This window comes from Poecilia formosa, unplaced genomic scaffold (assembly GCF_000485575.1).
Source record: "Poecilia formosa unplaced genomic scaffold, Poecilia_formosa-5.1.2 Scaffold83, whole genome shotgun sequence".
Lineage (NCBI taxonomy): Eukaryota > Metazoa > Chordata > Actinopteri > Cyprinodontiformes > Poeciliidae > Poecilia > Poecilia formosa.
The window spans coordinates 248,159-270,823 of record NW_006800022.1 but is presented as its reverse complement, the minus strand read 5'-3'; the positions used below and the strand labels follow the sequence as shown (position 1 = coordinate 270,823).

At 38.8% G+C, this 22,665-nt stretch overlaps 4 protein-coding genes across 5 annotated transcripts in view; 3 read left to right on the top strand and 1 right to left on the bottom strand.

Annotated features, from left to right (window-relative positions):
- Nucleotides 1-1,569: 1,569 nt before the first annotated feature.
- enpp4 (ectonucleotide pyrophosphatase/phosphodiesterase 4) lies at nucleotides 1,570-6,949 on the bottom strand. 2 transcript variants are annotated; one of them, XM_007557061.2, is made up of 8 exons: nucleotides 6,828-6,949; nucleotides 5,081-5,322; nucleotides 4,675-4,962; nucleotides 4,480-4,584; nucleotides 3,691-3,889; nucleotides 3,436-3,609; nucleotides 2,757-3,026; nucleotides 1,570-2,670 (listed from the first exon to the last, which is right to left on the bottom strand). In XM_007557061.2, the coding sequence occupies exons 2-8, from the start codon at nucleotides 5,312-5,314 to the stop codon at nucleotides 2,573-2,575; spliced, it is 1,368 nt and encodes a 455-aa protein (XP_007557123.1). In that variant the 5' UTR covers nucleotides 5,315-5,322; nucleotides 6,828-6,949; the 3' UTR covers nucleotides 1,570-2,572. The 2 variants fall into 2 exon arrangements, with proteins under 2 accessions (XP_007557123.1, XP_007557124.1); XM_007557062.2 differs by having other exon boundaries at nucleotides 5,081-5,315.
- Nucleotides 6,950-7,037: 88 nt separating this feature from the next.
- LOC103141448 (serrate RNA effector molecule homolog) lies at nucleotides 7,038-8,657 on the top strand. Its single transcript, XM_016673855.1, has one exon. It carries the CDS (start codon nucleotides 7,804-7,806, stop codon nucleotides 8,605-8,607), a length of 804 nt encoding a protein of 267 aa, XP_016529341.1. The 5' UTR covers nucleotides 7,038-7,803; the 3' UTR covers nucleotides 8,608-8,657.
- A 1,583-nt stretch (nucleotides 8,658-10,240) lies between these two features.
- Nucleotides 10,241-14,913, top strand: clic5a (chloride intracellular channel 5a). The gene is made up of 6 exons (XM_007557060.2): nucleotides 10,241-10,502; nucleotides 11,796-11,905; nucleotides 12,266-12,391; nucleotides 12,462-12,568; nucleotides 12,962-13,143; nucleotides 13,220-14,913. The coding sequence occupies exons 1-6, from the start codon at nucleotides 10,446-10,448 to the stop codon at nucleotides 13,382-13,384; spliced, it is 747 nt and encodes a 248-aa protein (XP_007557122.1). The 5' UTR covers nucleotides 10,241-10,445; the 3' UTR covers nucleotides 13,385-14,913.
- A 1,876-nt stretch (nucleotides 14,914-16,789) lies between these two features.
- mgat5 (alpha-1,6-mannosylglycoprotein 6-beta-N-acetylglucosaminyltransferase) overlaps nucleotides 16,790-22,665 on the top strand; it is a 46,005-nt gene continuing 40,129 nt past the window's right edge. The window contains exon 1 of the mRNA XM_007557059.2: nucleotides 16,790-16,932. The gene's annotated coding sequence lies outside the window, so the exon portion shown is untranslated. The remainder of the gene's footprint in view (nucleotides 16,933-22,665) is intronic.

Below are 22,665 nucleotides of genomic sequence, written 5' to 3'. Positions count from 1 at the left end.
ATATATTGTTTGACACGTTAGCTTAATATAAAACCATCAGAATGTCTTCATATTAATCCATTTGAATACAATAATCAACAGTTTGGCACTGGAAAAATTAGCTTAGCATTTACTTAGCCGCCTGATTCGGCTAAATAAATGGCTGAATGTTACCAAATATGTGAACATTTAAGAGATTATTTTTAACTCTGCTAATAAATAGTTCAACACTTGGAAAATATTAATGTGAGAGTGGGCTGTCTGGCCTCTTCTGAATTCAGTGTAAAAAAGATGGCTACCGTCATCGAATGTGTTCAAACTGCTCCTGCGTCAGCACATCAGAACACCATTCAGGAATATTCTAATTTATTTCTTATCCTTTTCTTTGGTAGGTTAGAAGGGTTGGATCCATAGGCTGTATAGTTTATGGTTGCCTTTAATTTACACCAAATATTTCTGACCAATCACAAATGAGACGGGAGAGAGGACAGATTATGGCGTCTCTGGTTTTAGTCTGTCTGTTCTGTGTCCACTATGGTGTTGCGGCATTCTGGGGAAGAGTTGAAAAATATTTTTTTGATGGCTCCAGGAGGCCAACGTTAGGAAATGTGTTATTTTTGTTACAATACCTCCTGAAAATAAAAATCTATTTATCTGTGAAGAGACAAAGATTTACAGTGATACAGATGACTACATAGAGATGATTTTAAACGAGATAAAAGATATGTACAGCTGATTTGAACACAATACAGAGATCTATTGTCAGTATTGAGTTTGATTTTATATATTTGCCATTTTATTACGTTGTAATGTTGTGACTGCAATGGAGAAAAAAAATACAAAGGGATATAAATTAATTTTTCCAAACGTGTGTTGCACTTTTTTCACTGAACACAACACAAAGATTCAAGTAATAAATCACATTTATTTAAAAAAAAATCTCTTTACAGGCAGGTATAATACCAAAATATTTTCCTTTCTAAAAGCAGTAACAAATATTGGTGCAAAGGTGAAGCTCTGTCATGACATTTACATATAAGATTGTCATAAAGTCACTTTTGAAATATATTAAATCAAAAAATGAATATTTGGAATTTTTATGGTAAAAATGAATTATTGATAGCCCTGGTAAATATGTACAAAAAGTCAAAAAATAAAAAAAAAATGTTCTGTTGCATAATCTCATATTGCATTCTTGAGAACAAACAAAACAAAACAAAAAAAAAAACAGAACAATAAAATAGTTTTGACCAAAACGCCACTGTAAAACTACCAAATGAAACTCTTAAAATTGTCTATAAAATAAATTTAACTGAAGCACTTTTATAATCTTTTTTTTAAATAATCCTCTATTACTTCCTGTATCCATCAGAAATAATATTGCAGTTTTGTAGTGTCCCATTTTTCTTTTCTTCTCTTCAAAATAGTAAAGACAAGAAAATATGTCAATCAAATATTGGAGAAAAAATAATTAGTCAGAATAATAAGGTTTAAAACAATGAGTAAAGTATTTTAAGGTTTTGTACTCATTTTTTCCAGGGGTGTCAATAATTAAGGAGAGGAATTTAAAAATAAATGTAACAAAATATCCTAAGAATGTCCAAAACATGAACTCATTTATTCAAATCTTCTGTTTTAGTAACCAGATATCCTCTTGCACATACATTGATGAAGAAAAAACATTGATATTATTTATACAACTACATATATGATTGAGGATCCATGCAAGTCGTACAGCAAAAGGTATGAGATATTCAATATAGCGGTTTCTGAAACATAATCCAAAATCAGGAACGCACAAGAGAAAACTCATCTTCTATTTCTTTCACTTTCAAAGACTTATTCATCCATACATTACGTAATTTGAAACTATATTAATGAAATCGAGCACAATGATTCCCTACTATCTTTGTAGGGTTTCCAGTAGATATGTTTGATCTGAAAATAAGAACATCTACACGTTTTTTGCGCTTTCAGCAGCAACAATTCACAGTTTTTGATCCCTGTAAAACAGTCCACTGCCCCTTATTAAGGGAACCAGACTTCATCAAGTTTTAACCAAAAATCAGAAAGGAAGCCAATGACAAAATCTTCTTTGGTATTATTTATATGACTAACTTGCAAAGAAGCCCACCATGATGCTATTTTGATTTCAGCAAGGAAGACCATTAGTAGTCGTACATCTCTTAACTTTTAGTGCAATTGCTTTTAAAATAAAATAAAAAACAAATGAAAAAAAATATATATTTTTAACTGACAAGCTTTAAGGTGGTAAATAAACATGGTTAATCATAAGCCACTGGCTCCCTCTGCTGGCAAAAAATAGGACCCACATGTCCAAATCAATGGCGCTCACATTGAAAGTAACCTGAAAAGCCTGATAAATGTGAATGAAGTACATCTGGGTCTGTCTTTTATTACATTATCCAAATCAAACAAACAGTATCCACTGTAACAGCAGTTCTTGCTCCACTTCATACCGAGTGAAGCAAACCTGAGGGATTTCTCCTTGTATCTAATGAAGTGAAACAACATGGGAGGAGAAAACAAAACAAGGTGCACTAAGAGAAGCACAAGCAGATCACTCAGCAGTTCACGGGATCAAAGGTTCGTCATCGTCACAAAGAAAGTCCAACCTCTGGAAGGGCCTGGGGTCTGAGCTACGACGAGTACCCATGCACCTGAAAAGAACTGCACAGAAACAAGTCTGGTTAGCTTTTCATCAGATTTAATCTGTACCAAAAATCCTTCCAGGATCCCAGATCATTCAGACTTACCAGTGATGACAGTGAGCAGCAGCAAGACACCCACCACCAGACCGATCACCAAAGCCATGTCCCAGCAGGTCTCGCCGGCCAGCAGACATCGAGCCCTGGTCAAAGAGCCGTTGTTGGGCTGCGCCGGCACTGACAGCAGCCGGCACATGAGCGGGTAAACATCCACGCTCTCTAAACTCTTCAACCGGAGACCTTGATGGAAGCCGGGACCCGTCGCTGCCAGGAAGGGGTGCATGCTGGGCAGCGAGTTGTCGTACCCATGATCACCCACTGCAGGAGGGGAGTACCAACAATCACATCTGGGAAAGTTAATATCCAGTCATCACTGGGATGGAGACTGGAATCCTAATGTTAGGCTGACTTATCCATTGGTAAAGCAGTTTGGATACGTGTTATGAAGCGCTGTCCCGTTTCAACATCCAAATGGCCTCCGTCTAGGAGTTAGTTCAGTAAAACACTTTATTTGAAGCAGTACGACTGACATTACATGAACATGAACGTTTACTGAAAGACACTTCATGACAACATTCATGAAGACTCCTTCAGGTTCATGGCAGCGTTAAGTCAGTCTTATGCACACCCCTTCAAATAAAGTGTTGCCATTTCTTCTATGTGGAACGCACCAGCATGCTTGTTGACAGTTGCTACAGTGTTTCTAGCTTTGAAAGCCATCACTTACGTCTTGGTAGCTTGTTTCCCTGCTTCACTATGGTCCAGCCTTCATCAGCAATTAGTAGGATTGGCTGGATGCGTACATTGTTCCGATAGTGAAGCCTATCCGGGATGGATTTCTTCATGTATGCCGTCATGCGAGGATGGCACTTACTCAGCAAACTGAAGACACTGTCTGAGTCTGTGAAGGAAAACAGGCAGAGGGAGGCTGTAGAAGAGGGAGAGCACTGAACCCGACACTGCGTCATGTCAGCCTGGGTACCGTTTTTGGGAATGAGAGCGGCGACCGGCGTCAGGTCCACCAGAGTGTAGTTGTCAGGGTGGAGGCAGTCGTCCAACCGTATGAGGTGCTCGGCGGAGCACTGCGCCATGCCGTGGTCGCTGGTCACTATGAGGTTAATGCGACCCCAGAGGCCGCTCTTCTTCAGCTCAGACATCAGCAGGCCAATGTTGTCGTCAACCTGGTGGAAGAAAGTTCCAGATTAGCTAAAGGACATTATTATTTCCACTAAGACTTTTAGCATATACTTACATAATTGGCATAAACATCATTCGTTTGGAGGCTTCCAATGGTTTAGTTGACACAATTATGCAAACAAACTCAAATATATACATACAACCCCACTAATATGTGGATAAATGTTCTTTGGCACAAGAACACAAGCTTCTGGCATAATTCTGGGTGGTGGACATTTTACCTCTGGAAAGAGTTCACTTTAAATTAAATGAGACTCAATCAAGGCGTTTTTAAATTTGCTCTCTGTCTTGTTAGAACACCTCATTGTGACCAAGTTCCCACCATCCAACCAAAACTATCAGTTTCAGGTGGAAGGAGACTGACGAGGATGTTGAGAAGAACTGGACTTTTGGAGAAAGGGTTTATGATCAGCTATTAAGTTTTGCAACCAATGATACTAATGTATTTGATAGTCATTCTTATGTTTGATGATTTTTGAAGAGTGTAGGTTAGCTTCCGATTGGATCGTTAAGATTCTGATGAAACAGTAACAGTGCAGGTGCCAAATACTAAAGTTTGAGGAAATGACTGCACCTCCTTTAGTACTTTAGTCATTGCTGTGGTGTTTTCCGGACCAAACGCATGACCTGACCGGTCCGGCTCCTCCCAGTAAAGAGTCGCGAACATCGCTCCTGGCTCCTGATGAAAGAGGAAGAACGTAGGAATGTCACACGACTGCAACTGACTCCTTGAGACTTCTCAGTTACACATTAAGGAGACCGTCTTCACCTTCCCGTCTCCTAATATCCACTCTGTCACATTCCCCAGGCGCTGCTGGAACGTCACTGCTGGGTTGTACGGGAAGAAGTGCGTAGGCGTGCGGTTGGTCACGTCAGAGCCGGGCCACATGGCGGACGCCGTCTTGTAGCCGGAGTCCTTCGCTGTGAGCCACAGGGGCTTTGCCGCGCTCCACCACATGGGGTCGCTGTCGTTCTGGAGGGTGAAGTGCTTGTGGCTGATGGGGTCGTACATGCTACTGGCCAGGATCCCGTGAGATTCTGCATACAGCCCGGTCACCTGGACAGGTAATTCATTCTTATATTGTCAGATTCTGTTGCATTACAACTGATTACAAAGATGGTATGAAAACTGTAAAAAAAAGTACTTTGGAAACATTTATGTATAACTTGCTTACCAGGCTGTAGTGGTTGGGAAATGTTTTGGTGATGAAGACGTTGGTGAGTTGGTCCACCAGGACCCCCTGGCTGTACAGGAGCTTCAGGTTAGGCATGGGGAACCTGTCCAGGTAATCGGCCCGGAAGCCGTCGAACGACACCAGCAGCAGCGGCAGAGTCTGCTGGGTTGTGTCGTTTTCAGCCGCCAAAGCACTGACGCCCCACAGGAAGCCCAACAGCATTCTGGGAAACATCCTGAAGCCTGAGACAAAAGAAATTGTGAAAAATGTAGGTAGGGGTGTAACAATTTCACATCCTCAAAAACCTTTTTTTTTCAGACTTTCATTTTTGTCACCTGAAATGAAACAAATGACTGCAAACCTGACTGAGACTGAAGAGTAAAATGGACAACTAGTTTTTCAAAACAATAAATGCCTTTCTAATACTCAAAATATCATCAAGAGTAGTCAGGAGTTTAGGGAAAATATCACACACTTGAAATACAGAGCAGCACTAGCAAAGAGAAAACAAGTTATTGAATTATTTGTAAAATGCTGGATCAAAAAAGTAAACCAAAAATTACCAACCAGAGCCGACTATTTCTATCGCAAGCTAAACCCAATGAAAGGTGCAAGAAACTGAAACTCAACCCAAAAATGTCCCAGATAAAACAAAACCCCACTTCCTCCTCCTACAATAGACAGACCCTTTTAACAGCAACATGTTTTATTTCTCGAGCAGCCAGGATCGCTTAAATTGGTGCAAATTTGAAGAAAATTGGATTAAGTAAAAGAACAGTTATGATCCACCTGAAGAGCAGCCAGAAAGTGCTGCTTCCTCACGCCACGCTCATTTGGTTTAATCAAATCACTTTACTGCTAAATTGTTTTTGAAACTGTAATCTGATATTTTATGTTTAAAACAACACATCTGCAGGAATCCCAACTATATTTGATGGATGGAGAAAATAAAGCTGTCACGCAGCAAAATTAGTTTCTAAAATCGACAGAACTTTGAACAATAGTCGGTACGATGGAGGATTGGTGATGGTGTGGGATTTTAGAAGAAACTTCTGGTATCAGCTAAATAGACAGACTTTCTGCATAATTTTGAGCTTTCCTTAAGGCACTCATGACCTTTGACCTTAGTTTGGTGCTGACCAACACAAAGTCCAGGAACACACCATCTTCATTGTGACAAATGGCGGTGTAGGGGATTGCTTTTCTCCAGAGAAGCTGACCCGAGTTGATGGGAAGATGGGAGGAAATAAATCCAGGGCAAAACTGGAAAGTAATGAGCCACACCTTGCAGAAGTATATCCCTAAACATTCAGCTAGAGCTATATAGTTCAGAACAAAACATTTATTTGCTAGAATGGCCCAAAGTCCAAACTTATTGCCATTGGAAAATATGTGGCAAAACTTGTAAATTGACACATTTAATCTCCATTGAAGAGCTGGAGCTCCTCTGCAAGTGTTGCTTTGCTGTTATGCGATACATTTGCAAGGCACTTTACAAATGGACAGGAAACGTGAATAAGCACAACCAGGAAGTCGCCGCTCAAACTGTACTACACCAAAACGCGACCCACTGTAATCAGCATTCTGAAGGAATTAGAGAAATATTATCACAATTACAACAATGCCACATTAACACACTAAACGCAGTTTTACTTTGACTACAAGCTGCACTTAAACCAACAGCTTTAAAGCTGATTAACGTGTTTGCTTCGTCGTTTAACGCTAACAGTTAGTAATGTTATTTTACCTGTTTTTAGGCTTGCAGATAGTCCCCCTCCGGACTCTTAGTAACCTTGAACAAACTCGACACGGACTATTTTCGCACTGACATCCTCATTAGACCTCAAACAACACAAAGACTGACAGGCTGAGTGACCAAAAGCCAGCGCTACTTTTACGAGTTTCCCGTCAAGAATTTCGAAATAAAATCTTCTAGGGTCGCACCCGTGTTCCAGAAAAGTAACTCCGACATTTTCTCTGCTTAAACTAAAACTAAAGCGGCTCGGACTGTAGAAAATCGGCACAAAGCTGTACACATTCTAATAATATCACACATTTGTAGATTTTTAAAACATATTGGTTTTATTTTATAGACGGAACAGACTTGACTTGAAGAAAATTGACAGTTTACGCAGCCAGACAGCGTAGATTTCAACAACAGTAGTTTTTCTACGTAGTATGGAAAGAAAAATAATAATTAAAAAAGCTAAATGTGCACAATTTACAAATATTGTCTTTTTACTACTTTTATATTCATGATGTTTCTGCTTAGGAAAGCATCCCCACAGCATGATGCTGCAATCACCATGTTTTAACAAGGGGATAGTGTGGTTAGGAAGACGTGGACTCAAGGTTTTTTTCCAGAGCTCCTTCATCTGCATCTGCAGCTGCCTTGTTAGCTTTTCCCACATGAGTTACGGATCTCTACAGCTCTTCCAGAGTTACCTATGGCTTCTTGGCCCCTACAGAAACCACAACGGCAGGTTACGAAATATTACATATTTGGGATCTCTGTAGATTGATTGTCCTACTATTTTGAAACAGTTTAATGTTAATGTTGCTCCTGATTATGTCAGGTAAGATAGCGGCCCTCTTTCATTGGGATTGCCTTAAGCCATGCCTGTCCAAAGTCCTGGGTTGCTCTTTGATAAGATAGTCCCACATGGGATAACAGCACCTCTGCTGTGCCCTGTCTCACAGACTGTTTGACTTGTTCAACCAGGATGGATCCCTCCAAAGAGAATGTCTATGACAGACCAGAAAATGGGAGCAGTGATTCTGAGCCGGAGCACTCTTACCAGAATCAGTCATCAGGTATGTATGACTTGACCGACCCGGTCAACCAGACAGAGCAAACCTATCAGAACCAATCGGATGATACCTACGAGGTGGTCAATGAGGCAACTTATGAAGAACCTTCAGAAGTAGAGCATTCCTACCAGATTCAATTGGATGGTACATATGAAGAGGCCAATGTGGCAACTTATGAAGAGCTTTCAGAAGTAGAGTCGTCCTACCAGAATCAGTCTTCAGGTATCTATGAAATGCCCAATGAAGAACCTGCAGATCAGACTCCAGAGTACGAGAACACCAGAGCTGCTGAAGATGGAGCATCGACTCCAAAGTCTCCGTCCCCAGAGCAGTCTCCTGCAGAGGAGAGACGAGGCAGTTCATCTTCAGTCTCCTCATCCTCATCCTCATCCTCATCGCATGCCGAGACCGAACACAAAGAGGAGATGCAGGATCACAAAACGAGTGAGATGGAAGAAGAGGAAGAAAAACAGAGCGAGGATGAGGAAATAGAGGCAAAGGAAGAGAGGGAAGTGGTGGAAGAGGAAAGCATCCCCAAGATGAACTCGGATGGGGGTTCACCAGAGATGGAAGTGGAGAGGAAGAGGTCACTGGACAGATCTTCTTCGTCTTCGTCTTCTTCTTTATCGTCATCGGCCTCTGAGAAGAAGGAGCCCGTGAATGAGAAAGATGAACCAAAAATCTGCCTTTTTGCAAGGGTAAGAAAGACATTTTGATTGTATGCAAAGACACACAAATTTCTAGGTTACTCCAGCAATCAATCTGTTCGAGAGTTTTTAGAAGAAAAACATTAAGCAGAAGATTTGCAAGGTCATAACTGCAAATTCCTCATATCTCTGTGTGCAAATAGTCATTGAATGTGATAAGTCTATACCTGCCTGATTGGACCCTTTAATCATGGTGCCATCATGCAAAGTCATTGCTGTGTTTGTGTTGTGGAGAGGAGGGAGGCATTACACTGTTTCTAAATATAAGTTAAGTTGAACTGACAAGAATGTTCAGACTCAGAGGTCAAAGGGTTCCAGGGCGGTTCCTGCCACTCGGCCTTGGGAATACGAGTTATCTATCCGTCCAGCAACAACTGCATCACACATGCAGAGGCAATTATTACATAATCTGCAAATTCCACTCAAAAGTCCAGCTGCAGTGGAAAAGTGTTATACTTTGACATTAATTATGGCAAGATAGCTGAGAGGACATTGTGGTTGAACCAGTGCCTGCTGTGAGAAAGATTAAAAGATCTTTCTCACACGTCTAATCTTGAACTGCTATACCTTGAGAAATGACTAGATTAGATTAGCTGTGACCACAGACTACGTAATCTCTGGTTGGATAAACACTACTTACTTAGTTGACAGATCTTATTAATTAAAGATTATCTGATATCAACAAGTAGTAACTTTATAAGCTATGTTGATGAAACTGGAGTTTTATCCCAATAATTAATGACTAGATAACAACTTTGCACTAGCTAAAGACTTAGCATTAGCACTGAACACAAACACGCCGCTGTTGAGAATTTAGATGCATATTAAGTAATCTACATGTTGGTGAATTTCTCTGTTTTACAGTTTTAATAGAACAAATTTAAATGAGATGCTTCCAGACCGTTTATACTTTTTGGATGATTTTTAATTTGCCTCATGGTTCAGCGTCTAAACATCAGACAACAAATACTTTACCGGAGTATTACACATTTTTGTTTTTGGTTGAAACAGACCACACCTGGGCATTTCAGCAAGATAATTTTCTGAAAGAGGCGAGGTCTTTGGACTTTGTACAACATATATATATATCTATTCCACACTAAAGGATAATAAATATGGTATGTTTCATGCTGCCAGCTATACTATCAGAGCCTTAAAGTCATTTTTCAGTGATGTTACTGATAAATCTATCATAAAGAAAACAATCTCATAATTAACTGTGATAAAGGTGGTAAAAAGAACCTAAACTTGATTATTATTAGGGATAACTTCAGTTAATTTTGAAAACAACTGATTGCACTAGATGGATGATTTTATTTGCAAAAACTATAATGATACAAGAAAATATATGGCTGTAAACTGAGCTGGACTTGGATGCTTCAGTTGAAATGTTTCGGTTTCATCAAGCTGCTAGTCAACACCAAATAAGAAGCTCCAGACAGCATATGATTCTCAGAAGGTGACTCTCAGTGATTCAGAGTCACACAGTTATGACTCAAAGCCGCAGAAGCGGGAAAAGTGGATCCCTCTTTCCTCTCCACGTCACTCCCCAGGCTTGTTTGCCAGTGTGGGGTTATTTTTGCCTGACAGCGTCACGCCTTGCAGCTGAATCCCAGGGTACGAACTGCACCCCTACACACTGACCCGTCCCACCACACACTCTCTCTGTCCTTGTCACACTCCCTGGCATTCGTCCCCGGCTGATCCTCTCACAGAGCTGCCATGGGACAGAGCGGACCGCGCCGAATGGACCTGGATTAGAGTCTGCTGAAAACTGATCCTGCTAACGATTGCACAGGGGGGAAAAAAAAAAGTCAATTTTTTTGAACAGTGGGTTTTTCTTGACCATGACGGATACTGTAACCGAGGAGGAGAAGGACCCTGATATTGAATTATTTGTTAAGGTGGGCACTTTCTGTATAGTATTTTTTTCTGCAGACAGAAAAACAAACAAAAAAAACACACCAAGAAATATGTGTACACCATGCTACACTTTATAGCAACTAAAACAAGCTATCAGCAGTGTGTTCAGTGCAGCTCCTTTAAGAGCGTGCATGCCATGTTGCTGTTGTTGTTGGGTGCTGATTTTCCATGTGTTAACCTGACACCGACCTGCATTCGTGTATTGACAATCTCTTTCTTTCTCTGCCCCACTGAATTATTACTGGACTCTTTTCAGCATCGCGAGTAAAAACCTTTGAATGGCTTCAAAAAATGACCCGGTTAATGTTAGGATGATTTAACTTTCTGTCTGTTGCACAGAAAGCTTCTTTGTTTGTAAGTACAGGTGATAAATGTGAAGCAGTTTTCAACATCAGATCTGTTGGGGAATGTGTCTTTGAATATTCAAATATGGCTAAATATTTGCTCAATCATGTAGTTATCTGAAACTCTTGAAAATGTTCTTTTATTAATGTCAAATTCTCACTTTTTTTTAGCCTTTAGCAACTCTTTGTTGATTACTTTAAATGTTTTGTGTAATAAAGTTTATTTTACACAAACAGATATTGTGCAACTGATTTAAATAGCCTATTAATTTTGCTAACCTGTTTAAAATAGAAGTTATATAAGCTAGGTCTCTGCTTCTTTACGCAAAGTAAACAATATATAAGCACAGCAGAAGAAAACTTGGGGCATTTTCTTGGGCTTACACACGTATAATGACAGGATAAAACTGATTTCAGTGGCTAAAGTGCTTAGCATGGTGCTAGCGTGTTAAAACCAGAGGTTCAAATGGGCAGTGAGGCGGTTAATGGAAGCTGTGTGGATTATTCATGGTGGACCTTGTATCTCATTACACTACAGTGTCCAGTTGCAGACACACAAACAATCCCAGCACATGTGAACTGAAGACACCTTTTACAAAATGTCCAACTTACAAGCAGTTTGCTGTTGAATGTGTAGCAAGACAGAAATTTCTGGGCAGGGCTTTGTTATGTCAGAGGTATCCAGACACTGCACCATTCTTGAACTAACTGGACTAGAGTTGAGGATTTTGAAGGGTGTCTCAAAATATTTGGTAACAAATAATGTCATAATTATACAAAATATCCCAGTGGTGCAATATGTTTTGTGCTGTGTAATCTATGCATAACTGAGATTCATAAACAAATATTGCCTTTATGAATCTCTTTAGTAAGTTGTTGTTCTTCTGTTGTTTCATATTAACGTGTGTGTGTACGCGTGTGTGTTTGCAGGCTGGGAGTGATGGTGAGAGCATCGGAAACTGTCCTTTCTCCCAACGTCTCTTCATGATCCTTTGGCTGAAGGGAGTAGTCTTTAACGTCACTACCGTCGATTTAAAAAGGTGAACGCGTCGGTTTCTACAGTGTATTTTTGCAGTATATCATCAGAAAACCATTTGCTAACATCTGGAGCTGCCATGCAAAGCTCATGCACATCTGGAGATCCGAAAGGCGAATCGGTGACATAATTTCCTGCAATGAATTGCCAGTCACATCAGGGACTTTGATTCAAGAATCATTAAATGAAATGTTAGAAAATAGGCATACATATCTCGTTTTGCTTTCTTTGCTGTCAAATCGATTAAACTTAGAATAGTGAAGCGGAAAGAAGATTGAATTTATTGTCTTTTACAAATAAAAATCTGAAAGTGCGACGTGCATTTTCATCAAATGTATCGACTAAATTGTTTATTCTTGATCAGGAAACCAGCTGATCTTCACAACCTCGCCCCAGGAACACATCCACCATTCCTTACCTTCGAGGGGAACGTTCTTACAGATGTCAACAAGATAGAAGAGTACCTGGAGGAGATGCTGGGTCCACCCAAGTAGGCGTCACAAACTTAAACACTAAATGGGAACAAACAGCATCCTGACTGCTGAACATCTGCCGCTCAGGTATCCCAGGCTTGCAACAAAGAACCGTGAATCCAATGTTGCAGGAAACGACATCTTTGCCAGGTTCTCAGCTTACGTCAAGAACACAAGACCGGAGAAAAATCGCTGTGAGTACACCAGTTATGCTGAACCTAACGATTGTCATTAAGAATATGTAAAATAAAAAAAACACCCCTCTTAAAATTCAAGGTTTTCAAACAAAAACAAAACAAAACAAAACAAAAAAAACTAAGAACATTTTTCACCTGGATTGTGACAAACAGTGACGGAAATGTAAAAAGTAAAAACAAAAAAGCACATTCTTAAACAAAAGCCTTTGTTTAAGACCTTTTTCTAGTCTTCTTTGCTAGCAGTTTGTTGACATCCCGTATAATAATGACTCGGACAGACAATTATGAATCATTCAGATAAATAGTAAAACAATTTTCTGTCACATTGAAGGTGGAAAAAAGTTTGGAAATCGTCTTACATTGTGTTACCGTTTGTTTTATGTGTCTAAGCTTTGGAGAAGAGTCTGAACAAAGCCCTGGCGAAACTGGACGAGTATTTAATGCGGCCGATTCCTGATGAGGTTCAATCTGGACGGCACAGCGGCGAAGGCCCGTCCACCCGCAAATATCTGGACGGCGACGAACTGACGCTTGCTGACTGCAACCTTCTACCCAAGCTCCATGTTGTTAAGGTAAACTGCCTTCTCCGTTTATCTTCGTCCCCATCGTCTCCAAATCCTTCTCGCTTTAATTATTTGCTCTTGACAGGTGGTTGCAAAGAAATACAGGAACTATGACATCCCTTCTGAATTCAAAGGGGTGTGGCGTTACCTTGACAACGCCTACAAGCGAGACGAGTTCACCAACACATGTCCAGCAGATGTGGAGATCGAGCTAGCCTACCAGGCTGTGGCCAAGAGGCTGGAAAAATGAAGCAACAGCTAATAACTTCCAGTTATAAAGAACATTACATCTGCTCCTTACTTGTGATTTAACATTTTCATGACTTATTTGTAAATATATCTCAATCTAGTAGTTCCTCTGAGTCGAAATGTGTATTAAAACAAGAACAAAAGAACTTAGCATATTCACAACAGATGAAGCCAATGATACTAGCATCTTGGTTCCATCTAAATGCTAATGAAAAAGATAACATAGCATTGGAAGCTAGTTAATATTTATTAACAATACATGGATTTGTTGTGATTTTTCTTCAAAAATAAAGAATATATGAATAGTTATTTTCAAACAGCATACAGAACAGAAGTTAACATAATTAGCTATCTTGCTAAAGCTAACATGACATTAGCATTTAAGCTGAGTGGATTGACAAGATTAAATATTATTTTTAAGCAATTTTCGAAAATCCCCCAGATATTCTATTGCATTAACTTATTATTATTTCATTTCCCTTTGGGATCAAAAAAGTATTTTTGAAATTGAAATTGAAATATTTGCTAAATGCCAGAATAATTATATATTATTTTTTATTTTTTCAAACGCTCACAAACACTTGACTAGTGACTAGTGAGGGCCTGGTGCGGCTCACAAGATACATGCTATCATAAGAAAAGAACATTATGTGGATTATTTTCAGCAGAAATATGAGTGGACTGTTCACTTTTGTGGCGATACAAAACAACGGTGAAGGTGACAAAGTGCTAAATATTTCAGAAATCTTCTATCAAAATTAAAATGAGCGTAAGCTTTTTTTCCCCAAAAACATTTGATCAGAAGTTTAGTTGTCACTTTAGGAAACAAGATCAGTGAAAACGACATTATCTCTTTGCAGAACCTGACAGCTTTCAGTAACTTATTAGCAGTGACAATGCAGAAAAAAGAAAGAAATTTAAATATGCGTTTAAGCCAAAGTAGTGGAAGCTATGGTAGCTTTGCTAACCTATTGCATGTCCTTTACCCCATTTTCCATTTAGTTAGAACCACTCAGTTACAGCTCACGCTGATACCCTTATCTCAAAATGTCAGGTGGACTTTCCATCATTATCTATCGCCATTTTGAAGCAACAACCACACTGTTAATGTATTACGAAGAAGAATGGGATTATAAAGTGAATGAAGCTTTTGAATATACTCTGTCTTGTCATTTAAATAGATTTAGGATTTAGAGCGCAGTGTTGGTAGCGATGTATTCTGATCTCAAGTGCCTTAGTGGGAAACAAGCTCACCTCTACTGTACCTTCAGCTTTTTATATCTGTACAGTACATTTTGTGTGTTTTTAATTTATTCAGAATGATTTTCCACATTGGATTTATCATAATATATAGAGCTGTGTGATGACTAAACATACTATAAGGTATAGCTTAAGATTTTGAAATAGAAATGATATATATACATCATGAGCTTCTTCTGTATTCATGTTCTTTCTAATGATTAGAATTGTGAACCTGCTGTGTTTACCGTTCTCCTTATTTGGATAATAAAACTATTTTCACAGACTGAGCATGAGATTTGTTTTTTATTATTATTGTTGTTGTTGTTGTTGTTGTGTTGTGTAAATAAGTGAGAGAGGGAGAGAAAGAGAGAGAAAGTCTATGTAGACTTCTTTAACAGTTCCTTTCCACTTTATTTTCCCTTTTCAACTTACATTTACAAATATATTTTTAAACATTTTATAAAGTCGCATTATTTTACTTATTTATTTATTTCCAGGGGAATTGCTGAGTCACAAGTTCTATAAACCATGATGAGAAATAACAAAGACCGGTGCCGTAAAATGTGACAGCATTGTTTATTGTCTAACAACCGCAGTACCGGCAGATGACCAGCAGATGGCAGTAAACACAAAGTATTTGTCTTTCGTTGCAGAAACTCCATTAGGGACCGTCTTCCATTTCTGCATCAAAAAAGAAATACAATCTCGCTTTGTTCTATATTTAAGGTTCATGCTGTACATTATTTAATATTAATTAAAAATAATACATTTAAAATTACATTTCAAAATACCAGAAAAGTGAAAGGAGATGATCCACTATTATGACAAATAACACGTTTCTGATTTGGCACTAAAATTTAAGCTATAGATTTAGCCCAGTAAAAGTTGACTTGCTTAATTACAGAATACCTGCCTCTAACATAAGTTTTTGCACTAATTTAAGTGATGCATTATTGATATTTTTAGCTGTAAAAATTGTTCGGTGCTAGAATTTTTCAGATTTTAGATAACTTTAACAAAATTGAAACATTCAATTTAGAAAAAAAGCCTCTTTATCGTACATAATGCTGTAAGTATTGTTTAACTTCTGCACATGATAAAATTGCAGTCACTGACTGTTGTGTGCAGAAATCTATTTATCACCATAGTCACCACAGATACCATCCTTCTGATGAAAAGAGATGATTTGCATACTTAGACTGTCAAAATAATTTCCTTTTTTTTCTGCATGTTTGAAAACAATTGCCTGCTTCTAAAAGCTATGCTTATTTTATATAGCTACTTAGCATGCAAATGAGTTAAGTGGCTGGTTAGAATCCCCATACCAGCAGGAGGGGCCCATGAGCACCAAGCTAGCATGATATATATATTTAAGAGAAAAAGGAACAATACATACAAAATGCTATAACACATGGAAACTGATTTATGCTGCCTCTGTTGGGGGAAATATAAGATATTAAACTTCTTAACTTGTTTACTGTAAATTCAGTGTTTGTCAGCTGATATTACTTTCAGATCATTAAAATATTATGCATTTCAAAATCTGAATATTTTTTGTTATTCCCGTTAAGTTAAAATCAATGGTGATATTAACAACAGCATGATGTAAGCTAATTAAAATGATGCTAATGATAGCAGGTATGTTAGATACATAATATTATTTGTTGATGTGTTGGTATGTGGGGGCACAAATGAAAATATCCACAGGGTCCCAAAAAGGCTTGGGTCACCCCTGTATGCACATCAGGGTGTCAAACTCATTTTCATTTTGGGCCAAATCAAAAATCTTAATGTTTACAGGGCCTGTTGTGCCAGAATGTATTGATAAACTATTAAAATGTCAATAAATAGTTGCTTGTTTCAGCATTCAGTAAGTGTTTCTTTAAATTAAATAATATTGAACATCTTTTCACACTGGTCAGAATTTTGTGATTGTTTTTGTGTTTTTGGCAATGAAATTCACAGATTTGGTGTTACTAATTTAGAAATATTTGTAAGGAGTTTTTATGATATTTGTGGTATTTTACCCCCGGACCTTGAGTTGGACACATGGAGTATACTATAGTATAGTCGTGTTTTACGTTTTTTGGGGGAACTGGTAAAACTCAGACGGTGCCTAACTCTGTGATTGGGCAGAGCTAACACAGGTGGGAGGGGGAACCAGTACGCTGAGGCTGCCTGGGATCCAATCTCCCCAGACCTCTCCGCAAGCACGGACGTGTTCTCCCTGTTCCTCTCTGATCTTTTAACTCTCCCTTCTTCCTTTCTAGCAACACCGAGGCGGTTGTGGATGAATTTGCTTCAAAGGTAAGCTTTCTTTTTGTCAGCTGAAAGCCATGGCGGGCATTGTTGTGTTTTTTTTTTTTTTGCCCCGACTGCTGCTGCTGGTGTTAAAGGAGGCGCAGTGTTTTAGCCGCGCGCGCGAGCTCGGGAGTGGGCGACTTGTCATTGCGGTGATGCGTGTTTTGTTGGTGGTCGACCGAGACGGTACAAAACGGCAAGCCTGCTGTAGCTGGAACCCGTCGTAGCTCAAATTTGTGGAGTAAATGAGGAGAAATGGGTCGGTAAAATGAACAAAGTAGCTAACGGTTATTTAGCCATTTATGGAATGAGGACGTAAGTCGCTGCGGCGAGCTTGGGGTCCCATTGTTATGAGACGACCGTCTCAGCTAGCTTAACATCAAACTACAATATCGTTAGAAACGCACTGTCGGCGCAGGGTACAGAGTGTTTAATTATAACTGAATGCTCGGACTGTTTCAGGCAATGTGGTTTTCACACCAGCAGTCTGTAATTCACAACAAGTGCTCGAAGCTGCGTTTTGAAGCAGGTCCACCTGTGTTTGACAGGTTTTCAACAAACTGGTGGAGACGGGATCGTTAACATATCGCTGTGCCTCAAAGGCGACCTTTCTGTCCCCATGTCGTTGCTTACTTCCTTGTGTGCTTGGAGAACTTTGAACTGACAGCAGCCGGTTCGCCTGGTTCTGCCGACACCAGAGAGAAGGATTGTTTTGGTCCTTGAGTTGATGTTGCTTTTTCTTAATGCTTTGGAAAGCAAGCCTTTTAATTCATGGTTTTTATTTGTCTCAGAGCCGGCCCAAGGCTTAAGTGAACTTTGCTGCTGCTTGGGGACGTTTATAAAACTTAGCATATTTCAGGGACATTTTTTTTCTCTTTGATACACAAAAAATGCAATCTAAATTTGCTAAGTGGTTGTTACATTAAGTAAAACATAAATTAATGGATCTCTTTCCATTTAGTAGCTGTAATTTATTTTGTTTTTCTCATAGAAAGCATTACTTTTTTTCTCCAATTAAAAACAAACACCTAAATTTCACACTTTTTACCATTTCCTGTTTTTTTAGCAGACTAACCTTAAAAATTATTAAAACACCAAAACTATGATTTTATGTAAACATTTCAGACCAAAGTACCTTTAAAAAATTAACTGATCTGGAAATTATTTTTGCTGCCAATCTCAAATAGTAATATTTATTATTAAAGACTTATTTAAATGTAAATTGTGATAGCATTTTAAACTAGCTTTAAAAAGATTTGCCTCTTTGAAGACAGACGTGCTTTTTTTGAAGGTTGCATTTCTTTTTTTTTCTTTTTTTTTTTTGTACTTTTGCATCCTGGGGATACATTTGCCAGATAGTTATGTAATTATGTTAATATTTGTCCGTGTGAGAACAAGCAAGCCTAATTTGTAAAATAACTCTTCTACAAAGGTGCGGTAACTGTGTCAGATTGAGTAATTTGGCTCATTGCAGAAGCACTTAGCAAACCAGTTCAGCCATGTTTGTATCTTCTTGTAATCAGGATGACATGATGAGTTGTTTATAGGACATTATGATGGAGGACTGTTAAGATATTTGCTTTGTTTAATGGGAGATCCTCGCCTGTATACATTGTAGGCTAATACTGACTGCCCAGAGGTGAGCCTCAGACTGACCCAACTTTATAAAGAGCTCTTTCAGCTGCTTTTTTTTATTTTATTTGCCGGGGCCTTTGGGATTATAAATCCTGCAGAAAAGGAGCTTTGCTTCGGTGGCATGCTTCACTGGCAAGGAATCGTTTGAGGGGTGTTGGTGCGAGAGGGGTGGGCTCTGGTTGAGAGCCAGCGGAGGGTTTGAAGACGGAGGGGAGCTGAGCTGTGGTGACGGAAAGTGAACCCGTTTGGCTCCCTGTGATTAAAGGGCTCCTGTTCTCTCTCCCTGAACAAGCGAACGCATTCACACACAGGCAACACCTGCCTTTTCTTAAAGCGAAACTGTTCCGTATTTCCAAAACAAACACCTCTGTAAGGGATTTTAATTTTAGTGTTAAGTTTCAAATTGTGTAGATGGGATACTGAGAGAGATCAAATCAGGGGGGAAATTTGGGCCACATTCTCTCCCAACATCCAACTCTTGTGGGTGTTTTTTCCATCGTCTGGTATGCATTTCACTTTTCTGAAAGCCGGCCTAAAGTTGAAAGTTGATGAAGCATTACCAGATGCTGGCATAATATAAATCCATCTATTGTTTCTGCAGCACAATCTCACCAAAAAATCCAACTTTTAATTTGAGTACAGTGTGGAAAAAATGCTGAAATTGGCCCTGATTTCCTTTAATTTTGGGCGATGTGGACTTAAAGTTTTACCATGATATTTTGTGGTACTTTGTGATAAAAGCTATTTATTACTCTTTTAGGGAACTGTAAAGCTGTGACTGTCAAAAAAATGATAAACACTGGGGTTTCCCCCAGTGTTTTATTAGCCTGGCGGGCCACCAGGCTTTACTTGTGCCCCCACCAGACTAAGCAATTTCTTATTTACTTAAGTATTTTTACATTTTTTAAGACTTTATCGTTGGTGTTCAGGTGTTAATCTTCCAATTTTTCAATAGGACATAATTATTAAGTGATATTTTCAAATTTCCTGTCAACTTTAAACATTTTTTAACTCAAAAATATGACGAGCCGCCGAATGAACGACTGCCCAAGCATCCAAACACCAGGCTTGGCATGTTTTCTGGGGGGCACCTTGGATAGCGCTACAAAAACAACTACTGCTTTTGAAATTTGTAATACATTCAAATAAAATCTTTTAATCATATCTTGAGATTTAATTATATTTATTGAACAGACAATGGGGAAAAAAAATCCATTTATGTTAGAATTGTGTTGATTTTTAAGCCATTTCCTGAATTCTAAAGAAAATATTACCTATCTAAATCAAGTTTCTCATGTGCCAAGGATGGTGAGCAAAAGGAGGTGAAAACAATCAACAAACCTCGTTGTTGGGGAGTAGCATCATGGAGTCTCCATAGCAACCATTAGACACGATTGACATGCTCTTTGGTTGGGAGGCATGCCTGCAACTTCATTGGGAATTTAATTGGAAATGTGTTCAGATGAAAAATAAACTTAAAAGAGCAACAATAAATATAGGATTTTGAAATAAAGGTTGGATTTTTTTTTCCAGTGCAAAGGTTTTTTTATTAAATTTTTTATCATATCTTGAGCAGTAAATTTGTCCAGATGTGTATTGTCAGGTGGATCTATTTTCCGCACCTAGTCTATAAATTCTCTTTGGCTTTAGCACTTTGACCGACTGACTTGCACTTTACCGTCATTGTGCTGCTAGTTGCTGTAAAGCAGGTCCGACAACTTCCTTCTTGCGCTGTTACCGCAAAACCAGTGCCCAGCTGCTCATCTTTCCTCCCTTCAAACCTCATTTCCCATGACGTCTTTGTATTTCTTCATGAATCTGGGTCGTTGAAAGTTAACCTTAAAAGTGTCTGCTTTAATCTAAAGGTAAAAGTTTGGGTTATGTTTCAGATAATTACCTACAAGTTGTTCCTGCTCCAAAAATTCCCCACAACTACACTCGAATAGGAAAGAAGAGGGTTCTGATTAAACATTCATTTCTGTCGCTCTAATGATTCTTGTTTGAAAATGTTTGGTGTATTTTTATTTATTTCATTTTTTTTCTCTGTTACATTTAAAGGATTTATAGGATTCGAATCTGTATTAAGAATGAGGAGCAGAGGAAGGATTTGTTTGGTTTTAGGCGGAGTGTTTAGTATTAGGCCCAAAGTGCAGGGGTTTAGCGATTTAGTGTAGTGAGGGAAAAGCCTCGCTGGCCTTTTCGCTATCTGTGTGTGTTTGTACTGTTGCATAACGGCCCCCTGCCCCTAAATGCTGCCCTTAATTTATAGAATAGCCACGTCAGCTAAAAATTATTTGCTCTAATGTGTTGAGACAACTCGTGTTATTGGAACAGCAAAACCTTGTGTGGTGGTGACAGGAAAAGGAAGGCTGGGTGTTGTGGCTAGCTTTAAAAGCTCATCTGCAGGTCTGCACGGTGCTTTGTCTGTGAGCTTGTTTTGAACATGCAGGTTCTGTTCTAGGTGGTCTCAGCTTCGCATGTCCAGTTGTGTCTGGTTAGACTTGTCAGTCTAAAGGTTCCTTACCTTTGCAGCACTGATGATCCAGAGGTATTTTATAGCTTGAAACTACTTCTATTTTACTTAAATTTCAGCTAAACTCTTAATTTTCACAAGATAATTGTAAAATTAGGAATGCTTTCCACTTCTTTCCTGGTGGTGATAAATTATCTAACTGCAGATCCTTTGTTCACTAAAGTTTATCGTGGATTTTCTCTAATCTACACACATCCCCAGTAATGTTTGGATAAACGTCCCTTTGCCAATTGCACCAGCTCTAACATATTTCTTCTGCAGCCCTTCAGGAACAGGTCTGGCTGAATATTTGACAGGTGTTCTTGGCAGAGTTGATGGTTCATTTAAATTGCTTTGCATCTTTGCACAGACATGTCTTTTGGGCTTTAGACTTTCAAGAGTGTTGAGGTGGAGGCCTTTCCAGACTCTAAATGTACGTTGGTTTTCAAATCTGGAACACCAGATTCACTGTCCATAGTGAAGGTAGTTAGACTTTCCCAAGGATTGAGAAGGTTTGATCAGGAAGGAATCCAGTTTTCTGCTCAGATGAAAAGTAATTAATCAGTGTTAGTATCATGCTAATTGCACTGTTGCATTGCACAAGGCAGGTGGAGCAATGAAAAGCAAGACTACCCCCAGATCCTTTAACTTTTCCTCAGTCTAAATGGTTTTCCCCAGAAAACTTGCCAAGCCCGGTGTTTGGGCAGTCATTCATCCAGGGGCCCGTCATCTTTTTGAGTTAAAAAATGTTTAAAGTTGACAGGAAATTTGAAAATATCACTTGATAATTATGTGTTATTGGAAGATTGATACCTGAACACCAACAATAAAGTCTTAAAAAATGCAAACATTTTAAAAAGACTTAAATAAGTAAGCAATGCTTAGCCTGTTGGGGGGCACAAGCAAAGCCTGGTGGCCCACCAGGCTTATAATTCACTGGGGGAAACCCTGCCAAATTGGTCATATAATCATCCAGAGTTATGCCACAATATTTTCATTCCTGTGAGAAACCACACACCTTACTGGTGAGGGCCTATGAATATATTTGAGCTTGTAAAATATTGTTCTTGTTTTTAAAATATTTAAAGTCATTCTGGGATTATTTAGTATGGGGTTCAAATTAGAGATGTGCCGATCAGGTTTTTTCCTGCCGATACCGATCACCCATGAGGGCCGATCACCGATACGATCACATAATTATTTATTTATTTTTTATCATAAACCCTACCGTTTACATTATGTGGAAAAAGGAACCATGAATTCACCTTAATTTAGACTAAAACTTGTTTTTAATAACTTTTTCCAAGAAGAAAACTAAACAAAACAGGCTCTGTGCAAATTGTACTGCTATTGATAATACTATCTTTAACAGACTGATAACATATGAAGGCTCTGAAGAGGCTAAATAATACAAAGAGCCAAAATAAAACCTCTCAACATTGGCAAGAAGTTCAAGTATAAAACTTAACACTCAAAGGCAAAAACAGGTTCCATTACAATAAACAATCCAGAGTTACTGAATGAAAACTTCCTGTTAGCATGACGGCTAGCTGATTACTGCTAGCTCTGATTGGCTGTTTCTGACTGAGCGG

Bases quoted from the DNA above. Each gene is read 5' to 3' on its own strand.
- enpp4 (XM_007557061.2), bottom strand. From the start codon at position 5,314: ATGTTTCCCAGAATGCTGTTGGGCTTCCTGTGGGGCGTCAGTGCTTTG. The intron at 4,963-5,080 runs GTAAGCAAGTTA...TTACCTGTCCAG, and splicing joins TTCCCAACCACTACAGCCTG to GTGACCGGGCTGTATGCAGA. The intron at 3,890-4,479 runs GTGCAGTCATTT...TTCTTCCACCAG, and splicing joins TGACTAAAGTACTAAAGGAG to GTTGACGACAACATTGGCCT.
- LOC103141448 (XM_016673855.1), top strand. From the start codon at position 7,804: ATGGATCCCTCCAAAGAGAATGTCTATGACAGACCAGAAAATGGGAGC.
- clic5a (XM_007557060.2), top strand. From the start codon at position 10,446: ATGACGGATACTGTAACCGAGGAGGAGAAGGACCCTGATATTGAATTA. The intron at 11,906-12,265 runs GTGAACGCGTCG...ATTCTTGATCAG, and splicing joins ACTACCGTCGATTTAAAAAG to GAAACCAGCTGATCTTCACA. The intron at 12,569-12,961 runs GTGAGTACACCA...TATGTGTCTAAG, and splicing joins AAGACCGGAGAAAAATCGCT to CTTTGGAGAAGAGTCTGAAC.